Below are 19839 nucleotides of genomic sequence, written 5' to 3' on the forward strand. Positions count from 1 at the left end.
ACATCCAAAGTAAACAGGGTCCTAAAGATAGATGTTAACTCCTCCCAAGTATATAGATTTGGTCCCAAAAATTGGTCTAACTGTTCAGCACATCCCTGGGGTTCTTCTATCAGGGAGGTGAGTTCTTTCTTAAAGTTACGCACTTCAGTACTGGTCAGGGGCACATTTACGAAGCCGAGACTCTCTCCTACAGGAACTTCCCGCAGGGGTCGCATCCAGTTGGTTTCTGGCTTATTAGGTCTGGGTTCCTGCTCCCTGGGAGATGGATTGGGGGGCTCTGCCCTTTCTTCCTGAAGAGTCTCACACTGTTCTGAATTAAAGTTTCCTCTTTCTCCTGTCAACAGGGGTGGTAATCGAGTGCTTTGTGAGCGAGTCATCATACCACTCCTGCTCTCTTCTCTAGTGGTGGGGGAGGTGGGGAAGGTGCAGAAGGGTAGGTTATAGGAGGGGGAGGAAAGATAGGAGCTGGCATAGGAGGAACATAAGGTGGAGGGAGGGAATGTAGCACATCCCACCCTTGTGGTTCAGGGACAAAAGGTTCCTCCTCTCTCTTGTCCCTGTACTCTTTTTCTTTCAAAACCAATTGATCACACGATCCCCTAAGCCAGCAGGCTGCATATTCTCTGCTCTCTAGGTTATCTCTCTGGTTTTGATAGAGCCAGATGTTCAATGCTTGACACATCCAGTCATCCTCGGATCCGAGCTTTGGCCAGTACACGGAGCTCCCTTTTATCAGGTATTTAACCCAGTCCCTACAACAATACCTGACCATGGTCAGTTTGTCCTTTCCACGGGTCCTTCCCGTGCCCCAGTCAGATAACATCAACCCAAGCGGGCTGTGCGTAGTTATCTGATCCTCACATCCTGAACCAGGACTCTCTTCCTTGCTACCCATATTTCCCATACTGAGAGGCAAGTAAAATTCCTCTTACTAGGTTCCAGTAGCAAGGTTCTAGCACGCTTCCTTAACATTTCTTCCGTCGTTTGTTCTCAATGCCTCTTCTCGGATATCACTCGCTTCTTCCACTGACCAGCCACCCGTCGTCCGTGAGTCCAGCTGAATCAGCTGGGGTGCACCTACTCTCGTCGTCGGGCACTCTGTCAGTGGAGGGAGTGTGATCCCGGACGAGTCCCCATTTGTTAGAAATAGAAGTACCTTTAAAGAAATTGCTCGAGACAAAAATTGAGAACAAAGAACATTTATTACAGCAACAATGCAAAGTTAGGTGCTTCCCCTTACCCTGGGAATACACACATACACTGGGGCTCACCCAACTTTTATACAGAAAATTTCAGTATCAGAATACCCTCCCCCTTACATTCTTCTGCCCCCTGGATGGGTTTGGCAGAGGCAATCCTTCCTGCCTACGTGCAGTTTCAGTATACTTGGAGGACCAGGGGGTATCCTGTCGGTGTCTTCTTATGCCATTATTCCCATTGTCCTTATTCACATCCTAGCCCTTGTCCCCATTCACACCTTCCCGACTCTCAGGGCTACAGTCCCTTCATCTGCAGGGTTCGTTAATCTTGTCTAGGGTTTACTAGTTAAATATGCATACTTGAAAAATCTGTTGTATGGCTTACTAATTATATATGTATAACTTGCTAATACTGTCTAAGGTCTTTTAATTATTTATGCAAGCCTTGCTAATTCTATCTGGGGCTTGGCGAGCCTTATCTCATTCAGACTAACTCTACTTCTATTCTCAATTGTCTGTCCTCCTCTCCTTCATTCAGTGAACTTGCTGGTGGAGGAGATTCTTATCTTACTCAGACAGTGTCAGCTTCCTGCTTTCTAATGTCCATGTCTCATGTTGTTTGCACTGGCTTCATTCATTTACTTATGTATCAATTTTATTTTCTTCATGTTCATATTGCAATGTCAGTTTTTCTCATCTCTCACAATCAGAACCCAGCATCTGCAGATTTCTACTTTACTGCTGTTTACTTGCTGTCGGTTGAAGGTGCTTCACTTCTATCAATAGATGGGGTGTCTTTAATGCAATACAAGTTGAAATCATTTGGTACAAGTCATCATCCTGCTGCCCACTGGAATAATACTCCATTTCTGAAGAATGTGGTGTGCTTTCTGCATTATTTGAAGTCATCCTGCCTTATTCACATGGAATTTAAACCCTCAGCCAATTGCTGCAAGAACTCTCTAATTTCTGGCTGGGAAATTGACACGAACTTCATATTCAAGTCCCTGGTCAGAAATTAAAACCGTTTATCCTGGAGGCAATGGGTGAGAGGTTGAAGAGTTCATTCAGTTTTGTTGACAGATCTTGAGGAAATATTATTTTATATCTTATGTGCAGAATAAGGATTCACGTTTGTGGTTTTCATTTCAAGCAGGGTAAGTGAGCAGAATGGCATTTTATTTGATGCGCATGTTGATCCAATCCTCTGCCTTTTAAAGTCTATCATAAATGAGACTTCTCAAACCTGGTAGACCGCCCCTTCATTTAAATTTAGACATACAGCACGGTAACATCCCCTTTCGGCCCATGAGTCCATGCTGCCCAATTAACCTACACCCCGGTATGTTTCGAATGGAGGGAGGAAACCAGAGCCCCCGGGAAAAACCCACTCAGTCATGGGGAGACCGTATAAACTCCTTACAGACAGTGCAGGATTCAAATCCCAGATCTGATCATTGGTGCTGTAAAGGCGTTGTGCTAACCGCTATGCCGACCAAGCCTGTAAAAGTTTTGGTTTCCACTGGAAAGCATACAACTCGAAAAAAGGTGAAGACATCGTAATTCCAATTAAGTTGCAAATTATGCCCCTGTTACTGATGTTCTGTAACTTGGGTTTTCTTTTAGCAACAACATGCTGCAAGTAACAAAGAGTTGCACCATTATTTAAATCCAATTGGTGGTGTTCAAGCGCTGCAAATAGCACTGCTTCTGGAAATCAGTAGAACTGCAGCGTTATGCAATTGAAAATACCCCTCAATTTCCCTTCAGTTGTGTTTGTCTTCAGGATAACTTTGTAATCAAAAAGTGCTACTCAAAATACCTGTATTTATTCACCGCTACTGTTCATGCTGCTTTGTGAAAAGAATTCTTCCCGTGTCACTTTTTGATTCATTTCCCCATCCTTAGAGACATGAGCCTTTTTGCTTGATCAGATGCTAAGGGAGAAATGTGAACATCAATGTGCTGCTGAACACACCATTGCAGGAATACCCCTGGGGCTCCTTTTAGAAGACATCAAGAAATAAAACACAGGAAGAGTCATCTCTGGGAAGCTGTGATGCTGTGTGCTCAATTTAACTCTTCACATTTATTGTCAGAGTACATAAATGACAACTGAGATTCTTTTTTTCTGTGGGTGAAGCAGAGCGATCACTCATTGGTAATGCAAAAAAAAACTACATAGCATATCCATCAGCAATAGAAATATAGCAAAGAAATGGCTCCTTAAACAAAATTAGTTTAATTCTCTGAGTCTAGAACAACAAGATCAATACTAAGTTATTTACACAATCCTTCCCCCCACCTAATCTTAGTGCAAGTGTGTGTAATGTATTTTCAAGAATATCTTTTTTACTGGCCAATCTTCCACTCTCCATGTTTCCAAGGCTAGTTTCCAGTAATCTTCAATCCTGAGTACAGAATCAGTCATTACATTTAAGCAAACTTCAGTGCTTTACTTAGAATTACCAGGCAGGAAAGTTGTGAATCGTTACAGAGAGGTGGTTGTTGCTTGTTAGACACCCCAAACAGGAGTATCTTCCAGAAGAAACTTGTCTTCTTTTCAGGTTCTTCTCAGTTATCCTCTTCGCCACACCAGGAAGATCAGCCGCCACTCCTGATTTCCAGAGTACACCCAGGCTACCATATTAGAACTCTGCCCAGTCTTGAAAAAGGAAGCCTTAAGAGCAGACTCCTCCTCTGTCCAGCCTTTTCTCAGACTGCCTCCTGCTGACTCCTTCTTGCTCATTCTCTGCCCCTCCCCTACTGATGTTCCAGGCACTTTTTTTTGTTTCAGTTTGCAAATGTTGCAATTTCCAGGCTTCACACAAAAAAACACATGGCCCCAACTCTCTGCAAATGTTTCAGTTTCTGGGGTGTGCTTGCACATGCTGCTAAAGCCCAGAACTTTGTTTGCACCTGCCCTCGGAACTTTGCAGGCATTGTTTTGTCTGTAAAATACATGCAACCTAACAGCTAACCTAATTCTGTTCCCTTCTATAAGCATATATTTAATTAACCCAATGTGTCACACCTGATAGCAGCAGATGATTGCTGCTGTTCTCCGACGGCAGCGTTCCCTGTAGATATTCTCGATATTGGTGAGAGTTTTGTCTGTGATGCCCTGGGCTGTGTCTACTACCTTTTGCAGGGCTTTACACTCAGGGGTATTGGTGTTCCCATACCAGACTGTGATGCAGCTGGTCAGCACACTTTCCACTAAATATCTGTAGAAATTTGCCAGGGTTTCAGAGGTGACATCCCAAACTTCTGAAAACTCCTGAGGAAGTAGAAGTGCTGTGTGCTTTCTTCATAATGCTATTAGTGGGTTGGGTCCAGGAATGATCCTTCAACATAGTGACTCCCATCTTCCCTTTCTCAAGTAAAGTTTGTCATCTAATTGCAGAGGTACAACCTGATGAAACAGCATTCTCCGGTCATCGGTGCAAAACACGCAACTAGACATAACACACATGCAGACAAACAATACATACGCTGGACAAGTATTTATTTCTACGAATAAATAAATAGTTTCAGGGATATTGGAGTTTTGGATGGTAATGCTCTTCACATCTCTTTCAGATCATCCTTGAGCTCTGTTAACCAATTAATAGAGTTCCTTTGGTCATTCAGCATTCTCACTGCCCTTGAGAAGAAGCAGTTCCTCAGCCTGGTGGTGCTGGCTCTGATCCTCCTGTATCTCTTTCCTGATAGGAGCATTATTTAATTGCAAACATATATTGGCAAAGGATTAAAGTCAAAAATTTAAGTTTATGCACAACATATGGCTATTCAGAAATTGTGCAAGATTGGAGAAACAAAAGATCAGATGTTACATCAAAAGCACTTTTGTGTATTGAATTACATCCACAGATTCTGCAGACTTCCCTGTTTATTTACCAGTTTATTCAGAGAAGACATTAAGCGAAGCCCCGTTTTCCTGACTCCCAGTTCTCACGACCCGCAGGTAATCGATCTATACAGGCCACAGAAATCCATGGGGCGAAGTTATGAAAAGAGCAGGAGGTGGAAATGGTAGGGAGAAAGTGGGCGGGGAAGGAGGCTGGAAGGGGAATCAGTCAACAACCTGGAAAAGGCAGATTACATTATGGCCAAGCATTTTCAGAAGAATTTGACATTAGCCAAACTAATCCTTTGCTAACAAGTAAACAAATTGCACAGAAAAATGAAATGAACAGAGTGTGAATCAGTTGAATATGTATAATCTCAATCCAATATATTTGTAAACAAATCTAACCATAAACTACCCGAACCATTAAACCACTCTGGGACCACCAAAAGATCTGTCTGCACTATTAAAATGCCACATTTTTTTTTACAGTGAATACTTATCTTTTTTTTCCCTCGCATTTGTTTGCCTTTTCAGCCTCATGGAATATAATGGTCATTTATAGCTTGTTCTCGGTGTATGGTTGCTGTTAGAATTTTGGTGCATCTGGACATTGCACTCTTGCAGATGAATTTGGAAGGATGTGATGGCGATCTTTGAGGGACAGAAAGGAATAAATGAGATGCAGGGTGTTCGCCTGCAATTAACAAGTTGCACTCCAGGACATTGGAAAGTTTAGTTCAGGGAATTTAAAAAAAAGCAGATTGCTCATACTTTCACAAGGTTTGTGGGGGGGGGGGGTTGACAATAATTGCTTGCATGTGTTATCTTTTTTGGGGTCTTTTTTTATGCTTGCTTTGAGACAATTTGTGTTTTAATTGCCTGTGTCTGGCAAGCGCTTTTAATCTCAAAAATATGCTTAATTCACAAAACGTAGACGACCGGAGCTCCTGACGCCACGGCCGCCTGCCTCCCGGAGCTCCGGACGCCCCGACCGCCTGCCTCCCGGAGCTCCGGACGCCCCGACCGCATCCTTACCATCTGGTTCCCACTGGGCCATCAGATTCATACATCCCATTTAGAGCATGAAAGCTTTCTCTTTCATCAACTGGAAAGTTTGGTGGGGAAAGGCTGCAGATGAAACCAAGACTTTCCATTTCAGAAAGATGAAACAGCGATCGCTGCTGCAAGGGAGGGAACCGAGAGCACAGACTCCGCGCTGCCGAGGTGGCCCGGACTGCGCTCACGGCCGGTTGCATGGACTCGAGGGGGCGGAGATTCACAGTTTGGGAACCAGAAGTTGTCAGAAGCAGCGACGGAAACTGGTGGGAAGGAGCGTCCAGGGTTTGTCAGGGTTACTTGCAGCCTGGATGTCTGGGGCAAGCGTGCGGAGGCTCGCAGGGTGGACGCGGCGCCTCTGTTCCCCCTTGGTTCACCCGCAGCGCCCGCCGTCCAGCATGTCGCTGAGCCCGGCCGGGCAGCTCAAGGCGACGGGCGGCAGGAGGGAGAAGCCCCCGAAGGATACCCTGCGCCACCTGAAGTCCAGGGAGAAGAGGAGACACGGGGACGTGCACGGACCCGCCACCGTCTACCTGCAGGTCGTGGGGACTGGGAGCCGGGAAAACGGGGCTTCGCTCTACGTCTTCTCCGAATACAACAGGTAAAGAAGCAGGGAAGCCTGCAGATGCTCTGGTCGTGATTCCAGGCGCTGGAGTGTTTCTCCAGTTAAAAAATTGCTGGAGAAGCTTAGCCGGTCAGTGATGTAGCAAAGGTAGAGATACCGAGCTGACGTTTCGCGCTGGAGCCCTTCATCAAGGTACTTTGGTGATGGATCTCTGCCTTTGCTACATCAAGGACAACGTGTCCTGCTGAGCTGGGATTGGCTGATCTCAGAAGCTAAGACTGCACAGTACTTGGAGGGGAGACCGCCTGCCAACACCAGGTGCTGTGGGTTTCTGTCAGGGGCGCTGGACCAAGTGGAGACACTCTGTCTGCCTTACGGTAGGTCAAAGTTAAAGAATTTCACCTAGGTTACGTGACTATAATGGAACCTTTGTCGACAGATTTTCATGATTTTCCTTTGTGCGTCTCATCTTGTTGGCGCAATTCCTTGGCAAATTTCTGAAGAATGCTTTGCCAATACATGTTTGCATTTAAATAATGCTCTTCACATCTTTAAGGTCCTCCTCGAGCTCTTACGAGCAATTAATATGAATATATATTTTTTTCTTGTGGTGTAGTCAGTTTTGCAGTGAGAGAGAGAGAGAAATAGAGAAATAACATGCAAATGACCATTGGCCCAAATTGTGCAAGCTGACCAAATTGTGTTTTTTTTTCTATTCCTATTTGCCTGCATTTAGACCACATCTGGATGTTTCCTACCTGTGTACTGGCCCATATAGCTTTTAAATGGAATTGTACCTGTCTCCCCTGCTTTTCATGTACCTTCTGGGCCCACTTCAATCTTTCCTGGCTTACTTCAAACCCTCACCCTTGAGTGTTGGACTTTTCTACCCGGGGAATATGATTGTGACAATCCAGGTGGTATATTTCAAAATGTACCTGGGGTGTAGGTTAATTGGGTGGCACGGACTCATGGGCCGAAATCGTGCTGTATGTCTAAATTTAAAAATTAAATGTGGCCCCAATGACTTTGTAAACTTCTTCCAGATCACTCCGTAGCCTCCTTTGCTCCAGTGAAAATGGTCCAAACGGTTGTAAGGGCAGGGTGCTGAGAGGCTTGAATTAATTTTAAAGAGCTTTAAATATACCGAATATACTCATGTCATCATCAATTTTTTTGGACCACTTTTTCAGGCCAAAATAAAGGGGGGGGGGGGGGTTCGACTTTTATATGCTTCATCCGAGGGATTGTAAGTTCAGGTGGCTGGAACCATATGGTAAGTATGCGGTCGGGGCTTCAGGAGCTCCAGTAGGCAGCCAGCCGTGGCGTCAGGAGCTCCGGTAGGCCGGGGCAAGGGTCTGCTGTCAGAGCACCAGGATGGGCAGGCAGTCAGAGCCAAAAATAGGAGGGGGTGGGTTGACATTTACACAATATCGACAATTACACGAGTCGTTGGTTGGTTAATTTGATGATTGATTCATGATTGTGTAGTTTTGGATCCAATTGTTTGAAAGAAATGTGAAACAAAACATCTCATAGCTTGTATGGATCAAAAATGCAAAATTTCGAAGAACTGGAGTCAATCTGCTCAAACCAGAAAATGTTGAGAATATTGAGGTCAGATATCATCAGTAGACAGCGGGAATCTGCTTAAGTTTGTTGGGTGTTAAGGAAGACGCATTGTCATGGACCTAAAATGCAGAATTGTAAGTAGTGGCTGGAAAGATACCATTTTCATGCTGATGGGTACTGTTCACTGCAGTACCCCTTGATATCTGCAAGAAAGTAGCTAATGAAAAAGACTAGTATGACTCCCAGTCATTTTGGATCATTAGCTAGTCAGTCCACTGGCAAGAAACAGCTGTATTGTTGACCACTTCCTGTTAGCAGAGAAACTATCCTCTGGCAGAAAGAATGAGAAAATGAGCAAGAAAACTCATGAGTGGAGTAAGGGAAGAGTTGGTTGTTTGCATGATCAACAGCTGAAATTGGCTTGTTTCATAGCATGCCCATCTAACTGAAGTCCTTTAAGATTCCTGGCAAGTCTTAACATCAAACCATAGAACACTACTCCTCTATTGGAAGTAATGAACCAGATTGAAGAAACACAAAACATGCCAGATTCATGCAAAATAGCAATAATTACAGTAATACCAAAGACGGGGAAAGATCCACTAACACCAGCATCGTATAGACCGACATCTCTACTCAACACAGATTATAAGATAATAGCTAAACTATTAGCAAACAGATTGGCCGACTGTGTACCAAAAATATTAAAACTAGATCAAACTGAATTTATTAAGAAAAGACGAACAACGGACAATATCTGTAAGTTCATTAACTTAATCCATGCAGTACAAGGAAACAAGATGCCAACAGTGGCGGTTGCCTTTGACAGAGTAGAATGGAATTATTTATTCAAAGTACTACAGAGGTTCAACCTACCAGGGAAATATATTAATTGGATTAAAACATTATATAAGGGACGATTGGCGAAGGTGACAGTAAATGGATATATATCAAACCATTTTAAATTAAGCACGTCAACTAGGCAGGGATGTCCACTATCTCCCTCACTGTTCGTGTTAGCTATAGAACCCTTGGAAGAACTGATAAGAACAGAAAATAAAATAAGAGGGATAAAAATAAAAAAATAAATATAAAATCAGTCTATTTGCAGATGACATCATAGTACACTTAACAGAACCAGAATTATCAATAAAAGAATTACATAAGAAATTGAAGGAATATGGAGAAGTATTGGGGTTCAAGATCAACGCAAATAAAAGTGAATTGATGCCAATGAATAATACAGATTTCACAAAGTTTAAGAAAGAATCAGAATTTAAATGGCAAACGCAAGGAATCCGATACCTAGGTATTCAACAAGATAATAATCTAGGCCATCTATACAAATTAAATTATCAACCATTAATGAAAAAATTACAAGATGACTTAGAACATTGGAAAGATTTACCACTAACACTGATAGGAAGGGTAAATTGCATTAAAATGAATATCTTCCCAAGGATACAATACCTATTTCAATCGTTACCAATTCACCTAACAGAGAAATTCTTCAAGGAGCTAAAGAAAATAATAAGGAAATTCTTATGGAAAGGGGGGAAACCGAGGATAGCGCTAGATAAATTAACAGAATGGTACAAACAAGGGGGCTTACAGCTACCAAACTTGAAGAATTATTATAGAGCAGCACAATTAAGATATCTATCAGATTTTTATCAAACAAGGGAAAAACCAGATTGGACCAGATTAGAGCTAAATAAAATAGAGGAGAAGGTACCTGAACATATACTATATAAGTGGAATGAAAAGCTGGTGCAACATGGGAATTCACCAGTACTGCACCATCTGCTCAACATTTGGAAGAAGATTCACGTAGAAAGAAAAAAAAACAAATGATCAACTACCAAAGTGAATATTGACGCAAAATCAACTAATCCCCTTCACAATAGATAACCTTTCCTTTAGAGAATGGGAGAGAAAAGTGATCAAAAGAATAGAAAAAGTTAAATAAATGGGACCCAACAGTATCAGATAGATGTTTTTGCTGTAAGAAGGAAACAGGAACAACAGTACATGCAATTTGGGCATGTGAGAAAGTGGAAAAGTTTTGGGAAGATCTAAATCAGGTATTAAATAAAATCACAAAAAGCAACAGACCAAAAAATCTAGAGATCTTTCTTCTAAGTAATATAAGAAGTAAAGAACTTGGCCTTGATTTGGATGGAGCACATAAAAGATTTATTATGATAGCCTTAGCTGTAGCAAAAAAATGTATTATGTCAACCTGGAAATCAGAAGATAGACTGAGAATACAGCAATGGTACATAGAAATGAATAAATGTATTCCATTGGAAAAAATAACATATAATTTAAGAAACAACATCACAGTATTCGAACAAATTTGGGAACCGTACATGGAACACAACAGAGAAGTCCTACCGCGGACCTCCACCGGCTAAAATGACAGATTGAGAAGAAGACTAAATGAACTGACCCAGTGTGTAAAAGTAGATGACACAACTTTCTTGTTTATTTTCATTGTTTGATGACATTGTTTAATGGGTTTAATGTATCATCTATGTTGAACATTGAGTGGGTGGGGAGGGGGTGGGAAGGAGGAAGGGAAGGGGGGGAAAGGGGAGAAAATGACACTGTGCATCTTCAAGAGGGAAATGTTTATGTGTATTTTGGTCAATATGATTCATAGTGTTAAAAATATAAAAAATAAAAAAAAAAACATAGAACATTACAGCTTAGAAACCAACCCTTCAAACTATTATTCTGTCCCACTGTCCTGGACCATATCCATCCATACCCCTCCCTGTCCAAATTTCTTTCAAAATTGAGTCTGCATGTACCAAAGTCAGCTGGCAGCTCATTCCACAAGCCCATCACTCTCTGTGTGAAGAATCACCCTTTAATATTCCTTTTAAGCCTTTTAATCCATGTTCTCTATCTTTTAATCTCTCCTAACCTCAGTCTAATATGTGATGTGATGCATTGGCCTCTGCAATAACTGAAACTTGCTGCCTTTGCATTCTTGCAAGTCGAGCTCTTTAGAGATTCTGTTGCAAGGATGAAGTTGGAAACCAGTTTTGATGTTATGAACTCTCAACATGTCAGTCTACTTCAGGTTACTATTACTATATTCTCTCTGCTACTCCAGCATTTCATTTATTAATGTCAAGTTGCATGCCGTGATCGTGTTTGGACTTCAGGACATCTTAAAAAAGCAGCACAAAATTTAAATTTAGACATACAGCATGGCAACAGGCCATATCAGCCACTAATTACACCCAATTGACTTTCAACCTCTGGTCCGTTTTGAATGGTGGGGGGAAACCGGCGCACCTGGCGGAAGCTCACGCAGACAGGGGGAGAATGTACAAACAGCGTGGGATTCTAACCCTGGTGCTAATCGCTGGCGCTGTAACAGCTTCGTTCTAACTGCCACTCTCAAAGACAAAAGAGGTTCTCCATTTTTATACATGCTATGTAAAGAATAACGACACTTAGAACAAAGTCTCCGCTGCCTTGCACTTTAAGTGCTTATTGTTTCAAAGACTGCCCAGAGTCCATGACTTGCTTTCAAAGTGCAGCGTACTTTAGCCGTATTTGCATTTGGGTGCCAATAAGACTGTTGTTTTTATTTCTTGCAGATATCTGTCCTTCTGTGCACATTTCACACTCTATATGTGCAAAGTTAGAATTGATTGAATTTTAATGCCTGAGAGTAGCCTGGTTTGCTCTTTCCGAGTGTGATCACCATATTTTCAACCTGTCTCAAAGAAGGAAAATTTGAAGTGAGGGTAGCAACTTTTACATTGGGAGGGTGTCACAAAATAATTTCCAGGCAATAAACCTACTTGCATCAATAGTTAGCTGATGAGAGTCAGATTTGAGAATCGCCAAAATATTTGCCTCACCAGAACCCTTGAGAAAATGTGTCGACTCTTCATGTGCAAATCCTTTTGTTTTGATTTGCCGTTTTTTATACTGGCGAGGCTGTAGCCAATCCTAAGTTTGTTACAAATTTACAGCGAGGTAAGCGACACAGTTGCTTTGCTAAAGAGTTGCTTTGGAGTCTTGGTGTCAGAAGCCACATTTTAAATATTGTGGAAAGATTATCCACTTTCTGGAAAAAATAAAGCTGGTTGGATGCTGCTGAACTTCCACTAGATGTCAGTAGTGTATTTCTCATGACTTGTTTTAAGTCTTCCATCCACTGTTGGCGTGATTCCTCTGTCTTCTCCTTCAAGATTGTTGAAGAAGGGACTGAGTACTCTGATGGCTAATGTACTCCAGCGTTATTTTATTTGGAGCAGTTGAAGAATCTTTGTGCAACAAATTTAAATTTGATGATGGAGGATTATGATCAGAAATAGCAGATTGTATTCACACTAGTTTGGCTCCAATAACCATTTTTTGAATACTTTATTTTAAAATTTCCATATATGCAATATGTATCCATCTTATACATTTACCATGTTTAAACAGATTATTTCTGACTATAATTATACTCTTCCCCTTAATCTTTCTTTCTTTGGCTTGGCTTCGCGGACGAAGATTTATGGAGGGGGTAAATGTCTACGTCAGCTGCAGGCTCGTTTGTGGCTGACAAGTCCGATGCGGGACAGGCAGACACGGTTGCAGCGGTTGCAGGGGAAAATTGGTTGGTTGGGTGTTGGGTTTTTCCTCCTTTGCCTTTTGTCAGTGAGGTGGGCTCTGCGGTCTTCTTCAAAGGAGGTTGCTGCCTGCCAAACTGTGAGGCGCCAAGATGCACGGTTTGAGGCGATATCAGCCCACTGGCGGTGGTCAATGTGGCAGGCACCAAGAGATTTCTTTAGGCAGTCCTTGTACCTTTTCTTTGGTGCACCTCTGTCACGGTGGCCAGTGGAGAGCTCGCCATATAACATGATCTTGGGAAGGCGATGGTCCTCCATTCTGGAGACGTGACCTACCCAGCGCAGTTGGATCTTCAGCAGCGTGGATTCGATGCTGTCGGCCTCTGCCATCTCGAGTACTTCGATGTTAGGGATGAAAGCGCTCCAATGAATGTTGAGGATGGAGCGGAGACAACGCTGGTGGAAGCGTTCTTCCCCTTAATAGTCCCTCCCTAAACCCCTAAAATAATAACAATAAAACAATGCTTGCATATCTTCATTATATAGTAACATAAAGAGAAAGAAAGGGGAATAAAAACTAAGGAAGATCTAATGGATTGTCCTAGGATGGGATGCAGGGCACTAAGGATTTTACTCGTCTTACGGAGGGCTATCCCAGGTTCCAGAGACGGGAAGAGATAGAATTAAACAATAATTCCTACCTTTTGCATGCAAGTCCAATGACCGTTTGCTCTGTTTGTTTGTGTGTATATTGCAGATATCTCTTCAACTGTGCTGAAGGAACACAGAGGCTAATGCAGGAGCACAAGTAAGGAACACTGCTTTCCTCTTGCTCAAATCAAATATTTGGGGACAGAATGGGTGATATATTTTTCATGCAATATTTTTGTTGTTACCTGCAGACTAAAGATTTCTCGTCTTGACAATGTTTTTGTGACCAGGATGAGTTGGTGTAATGTTGGAGGATTATCTGGTAAGAAAATTGACCTTGCGTTTATATATTTTTTTAAAAATTTGAAATTGAGTGATTCTTTTTTTGGAAATGAGGGGGATTTATTGAATTTACCAGTGGCTGTGTTTTAACTATTATGATATAATGATTTGGAAAGTCTTGCAAAAGGTTGCATTGTTTGAACAAAATCACCAAGTTTTGCGTTGTGAAACCTGAAGGATACAATGGTGTTATGCATGATGTTTTTGTGGCTGGGCAGAGAAATTGAGTTTGCGTTTTGACAGGTTTTTCTGTGAATTATGGTGTACATTTTTTTTTTTTTTTTTACTCAGTTTTAACCAAGCAAGTTTTCTGATTGCCCATTCTCTTGTTGTCCTGAGTGGGGATTAACTGCAGCTAAGTCATTTGCTTGGCTTCTTTAGAGTCAGTTGTGTTGATGCTTCAATTAACCTGAGATAAAGACTAATGTTGTCCTTTCAAAAATGTATTTTCTTCAGGTATGATTCTAACGTTGAAGGAAACAGGTGTTCCTAAATGTGTGTTTTCTGGACCGCCACAGTTTGTAAGTAGAAAGCGGATTGTTGGTTTGTGAGTAACGTAAATGGGGACTGCAGCCCTGAAAGGTACTTAATGTGCAAAGATGCATTTTCAGTTGCCAAGTGTTTGCAGAGGAAGATTCTAAACAAGGGTTGATGGACCATATCTGCTCTCATGCTGCATGTTAATCTGCTCAACATCTGATCAAACTGGTACTTGCCTACCTTGGTTTCTCTAGTCTCTTGTTGGTTGTTTCCGGTTCCGCATTTGTGTTATTTATCTGCCTTGTGAGCCCCTTCTGTTTCCTTCATTTATCCCATGCCTACACTGTTTTGTTTCGCTGCATGTTATTGCCTCTGTCTTTATTTTCCAGTTCATGGCAAGACCTCTTCCTGATGGCCACCTCATCCTTGCCATCAGAGCAACTTTACCCAAGGAGCGACGCTCTGGCCACCTTTATCTGAAGCACTCTCTTCCTGGTCTTCAATGTTATCTCCTGAATCAACTTCAATCTGGCTCTCCATTCCTCTATTCCGTGCTCCTTGGGTCTTCCCACAAAACGATTCTTTGCCAGCTAATGCTTCTGCACTGCTATTAGAGGCTGTTTACACAGACTATTTGTCTGCAATTACCCCCCCCCCCCCCCCCCCCCCAACCACCCTCTGCTTGCTTGGCTTGTGAAGGCCTCCTCTCACTCCTTGTCTGGTAATGCCCTTCCCTTTCTCCTCAATCTGAAAATGGAAATAATGAAGGATACCTGACAGCTGTGGCAGGGTCTAAATCACAAAACCTGCTGCAAACCCAAATCTGGTGCAGAAGGAGACGGTAAAGCTTCACTCCAAGATGAACTCAATGCCTCCTGCGCCCAAATTGACCATTTAAAATAAAAAACATGGAAGACCACTACTGTGTATTCCCATGTCCCCTGAAGATCCTTTCGGTAACCTGGTATGATGTGCGGGCTGCCTTTAGGAGAGTGAATCTGAGGAAAGCATCCGGTCCAGATGGAGTACCCGGCCAAGTATTAAAAATCTGTGCTGACCAATTTGCTGATACCTTCAATGTCTTCACTTTGGCAGGGCATGGTACCCACCTGTTTCAAACAGGTCTCGATCATATCGGTGCCCAAGACAAGTGTGGTAACCTGCCTAATGACTATTGACCAGTGACACTCACATCAACAGTGATTAAGTGTTTTTAAAGGCTGGTGTTGAAGCAAATCGGCTCCTGTTTTATCGGAGTCATGCATCTATTCCAATTTGCCTATTGCAGCAATAGGTCTAAGATGGATGCCATCTCACTGGCTCTAAACAAAGCGCTGGAGCACTTGGACAGCAAAGATGCATATATCAGATGCTTTTTATTGATTATAGTTCGGGATTTAATACCATCATCCCCTCAAAATTGATCAGCAAACTCCAAGACCTGGGACTCAACACCCCACTGTGTAATTGGATCCTGGATTTCCTCCCCTCCATTCCACAATCGGTGAGGATTGATAAGAACATCTCCATCAGTACCAGAGCACCACAGGGCTGCATTCCTAGCCCCCTGCTTTTCTCACTTTCCACTTAGACTGTGGCTCGGTTGGGCATGACACTGGAAACCCTGACAAATTTCTACAGATATGTGGTGGAAAGTGTACTGTCTGGCTGCATCCCGGACTGGTATGGGAACATCATTGCCCTGAGTGAAAATCCTTGCAAAAGGCAGTGACGCAGCCCAGGACATCATGGGCAAAACCTTCCTCACCATCGAGGGCATCTACAGGGAACGCTGCTGTCAGAGAACAGAGGCAATCATCAAGGATTCACGCCACCCAGCACATGCTCGGTTCTCGCTGCTACCATTAGGAAAGAGGTGTAGGTGTCACAAGACTCTCACCACCAGATTCAGAAACAGTTGCTACCCCTCCATCATCAGACTCCTCATCAACAAACTCAATCAGGGCTTTATTTAAAAACACTTACTTGTGCACTTTATTGTTTTTCTTACACTGTATTTCTACAGTCAGTTTGTTTGCATTTCTTTATTTCTTTACATTTTTGAGTCAGGCTTTTTTTTTGCACTGCCAATAAGTGGTAATTCTACCTCATTGACAGTAAAAAGAATCTCAAGTGTTGTATGTGATTTCATGTATGTACACTGACAATAAATCTGAATTCTGAGAGCTATTTGAATGTAGCGGGGCTGGGAAAATTGTTCTGCCTCCCCTTCTCTGTTGCAGTTTGTACAGCTACCCACCCCTCACCTTGTTAGTTGATCATCTCCAGACTGTTGTTTAGGTTATGAGCAGATCTGAGTAGTGGGCAAAACTGAGGTAAGATTATTGGAAGACGTGCAACCTTCTTTTTATAAAGTACCTTAAATAATTTCAAAATATCCCGAGTACTTCTCGTAATGCCAGGTTGGGGATGTCTTTCTCGTTTTTCAGTGAGGGAAACCCTTAAGATTGCTGGCAATTGTCTGAGAAGACTGACCTGAAAGAAGGCGCATGTTATCATGGAGCCTCCAGAAAAACTAAGAAAGTATGAAGCAAGTTTTAAGTTAAAAGTCAAGAAAGCTACCAGTTGTGCAGTTGCCAGGACATTTGACATAACTGAGAAGATGGTAAGAGAGTGGAGAACAAATGAAGATGTTTTAAGAAAGATACCAAGAAGCCGACTCATCAGATTTAGACTGGGACCTATATGACGACAGTGTAAACAGTGAGACTCCGGATGTTCTTGCTGAGCTCTTTGCCTCAGGTGATGATAGTCCAGGCTTCCTTCTTTTGTGTTCTGCTCTCCACAATAGAAGTTTGAGCTACAGTTGTCTGATTCAGTGGTGTGATTACTGCAAACTGAGCCAGACCTAATAACTGGCACAACTTGTTCCCTGAAGGCCCTCTGATGTTATAGGAAAGGGTAATTTTCTGTTTCACCATGAACTCCGAGCAAGAGATGAGCTTTCCTTACTGTTACACTCGCTGAAGTTGTGAATAGAAATCATTCCAAAAGAAAAATCCAATTTTACTCATGGGACTAATGCTGATGAGAGTGTTCTGTGTTAGGTAAAAGGGTTCCACTACTGATTGATTAAGCAGGTCCAGGAGAGGTAATGTTGCAGGCCTGCCTCAGTGTAAGTGGTGAAATGGAATCCTGGGCCTGGACTAACCATGTTAGTTTTTTTATCTGTTGTTTATTGGGATATGTTAAACTAGTTAATATCTAAAATAGAAGTCCTCCCATTAGACCAGTGGTTCTCAACATTTTTCTTTCCACTCACATACCACTTTAAGTATTTCCTATGCCATAGGTGCTGTGTGATTGCTTAAGGTGGTATGTGGGTGGAAAGAAAAAGTTTGAATGTTTTAATCATACATAATTGACTCATTATGTGCATGGTTTCAGAACTCCAAAGGAAATGGGACAATGACAATTTTTCTCAAGCAAAATATTTCAGTAACAATTGGTTCTCGAGCAATGATTCTCAACCTTCCCTTCCCATTCACTTACCACCTTAAGCAATCCCTTACTAATCACAGAGCACCGATGGCATAGGGATTACTTGAAGTGGTATGTGAGTGGAAAGAAAAATGTTGAAAACCACTACATTGGACAGTTCACAGTGGTAAATGGCCAAGTACGACAATGAAATAAAGTACTGTATATTTTGACGTACAAGACAACCCTTGAAGCACCCAAAAAAAAATGCTAAAAACAGGGGTTGTCTTGTAGGTTAGATACAAAAATGAGACCGCTTGATTGATTCTATAACCCACTCAGACCCTAGCCTAAAATATTTATTTAAGATATCGGTATATTAGAAAGAAATTTTTATTGTGGGGGGAAAAAAGCACATATAAAATCCTTCAAAATCACTATCATCGTCTGAGGCAAAGAGCTCAGCAAGAACATCTGGAGTCTCACTGTTTACACTGTCGTCATACAGGTCCCAGTCTGAATCTGATGAGCCGGGCTTCTTGTTATCTTTCTTAAAACATCTTCATTTGTTCTCCATTCTCTTACCATCTTCTCAGTTATGTCAAATGTCCTGGCAACAGCACAACTGGTAGCTTTCGTGACCACTTCAATGACTTTTAACTTAAAACTTGCTTCATACTTTCTTAGTTTTTCTGGAGGCTCCATGATTAACACACGCCTTCTGGCCACACCCAATGCAAGACAAACTCAGCCAACACATGTATTTTTGGTGGGGGTGGGGGTCATCTTATACACTTGATATATGATAAAACCATGAAATTCAGACTAAAATTGATGATTCGTCTTATCTGAAGGTCGCCTAGTACACCAAAATGTATGATACGTTAAGTTTTTAATGTCGTAGGTTTACCCTGGCTGAGCTGAAACTTTGTTATGAAACAATTAACATAATTTTTCCTTTTTTTTTCCGGAAAGGAGAAATACTTAGCTGCGATAAGAACATTTTCTGGCCCACTGCAGGGAATCGAATTGGGTAAGACTTATAAATTTAATGAGAGCAAGATTGATAAGTGCATGAGTCATCAATTAATTAAATTGTCTTCTGCCTTATTAGCTGTACGGCCTTATACAGAGCCACACTACGTCGATGATACCATGACTGTGCATCAGGTGCCCATATTTGGTATGTTACTTCTTCTTTTCCACTTCTAGCTATATTTTATGTTCTTTAGCTGGTTCTTTTCCAATCGAAAAGGTGGGAGTTTACAGGAAGTGCCCTCTATACTGTTGTCCTTTAGTTTCTCCCAGGCCAACCCTCGCAATTGTTGGCCTTGAAGTGAGAAGTAGAGGTAAGTGGAATTGCTTCCTCTGTGCAAGATTAGGGTTGAGCTTCTAAGAACTTTTCTTTTTGTGGGCTATGCTAATTCAAGACAGGCTTTAAAAAATATATAAAGGCGTCTGCACCTGGAATACAGGAAAAACCCTAATATCTGCCACTTATGGGGATTGGTAGATGCTGGATAAGTGAATTTGCTGTTGCTTGAGACTGTGTGATTGGCAAACTAAACATGAAGGGGCCCAAATTTTAAACTTTTGTATTTTTTTACCTATTTATTTTCTTCTTTCTTTTTTGCCGATTGCTTGAATTCTGGAAAACGGAGATTTTACTGTATTTTCCTCTCTTTAAATTTCATTTTTGAAGGATCACTCCTCTGAACTGCACTGAGAGAGGGAGTTGCATATTTATTTTAAAAACATATTTATTTTAAAATCTGATCAACATTTTTGAAGTTGGGTGAGGTATAGTTTAGTTATAGGAAGCATGCAGCAGATTGTATCTGACCTCTGGGAAATATGGAATTTTTACGCGCTTTGAGATAATAAATTACTGCCTGATAACAGATTTCCATGAAGATTATTGGAAAATGTGTCCTGGAAAATCCAGCTACTGGGTTTCTCACAAGCACTCCGCCAATGTCAAATGATCTGGTTTTAAAGTAAATGTTTGTAAAAGGGATTGAAGGGGAATTACTTGGGGAAGTGTGAGATCGGAGAAGTATAAGAATGAAGGAGAAATTAGATTGATCTGCTGGGACC

The 19839-nt window shown here is 41.9% G+C and overlaps 1 protein-coding gene across 1 annotated transcript in view; it reads left to right on the forward strand.

Moving 5' to 3' along the window:
- Positions 1–6371: 6371 nt before the first annotated feature.
- The window catches only part of elac2 (elaC ribonuclease Z 2), a 62142-nt gene continuing 48674 nt past the window's right edge, over positions 6372–19839 (forward strand). Inside the window, exons 1-6 of the mRNA XM_069929512.1 lie at positions 6372–6709; positions 13586–13636; positions 13731–13801; positions 14278–14342; positions 18718–18775; positions 18857–18925. Coding sequence (XP_069785613.1) covers positions 6420–6709; positions 13586–13636; positions 13731–13801; positions 14278–14342; positions 18718–18775; positions 18857–18925 — 604 coding nt within the window. The 5' untranslated portion in view covers positions 6372–6419. The remainder of the gene's footprint in view (positions 6710–13585; positions 13637–13730; positions 13802–14277; positions 14343–18717; positions 18776–18856; positions 18926–19839) is intronic.

The sequence above is a fragment of the Narcine bancroftii genome, chromosome 3 (assembly GCF_036971445.1).
Source record: "Narcine bancroftii isolate sNarBan1 chromosome 3, sNarBan1.hap1, whole genome shotgun sequence".
Taxonomy (NCBI): domain Eukaryota; kingdom Metazoa; phylum Chordata; class Chondrichthyes; order Torpediniformes; family Narcinidae; genus Narcine; species Narcine bancroftii.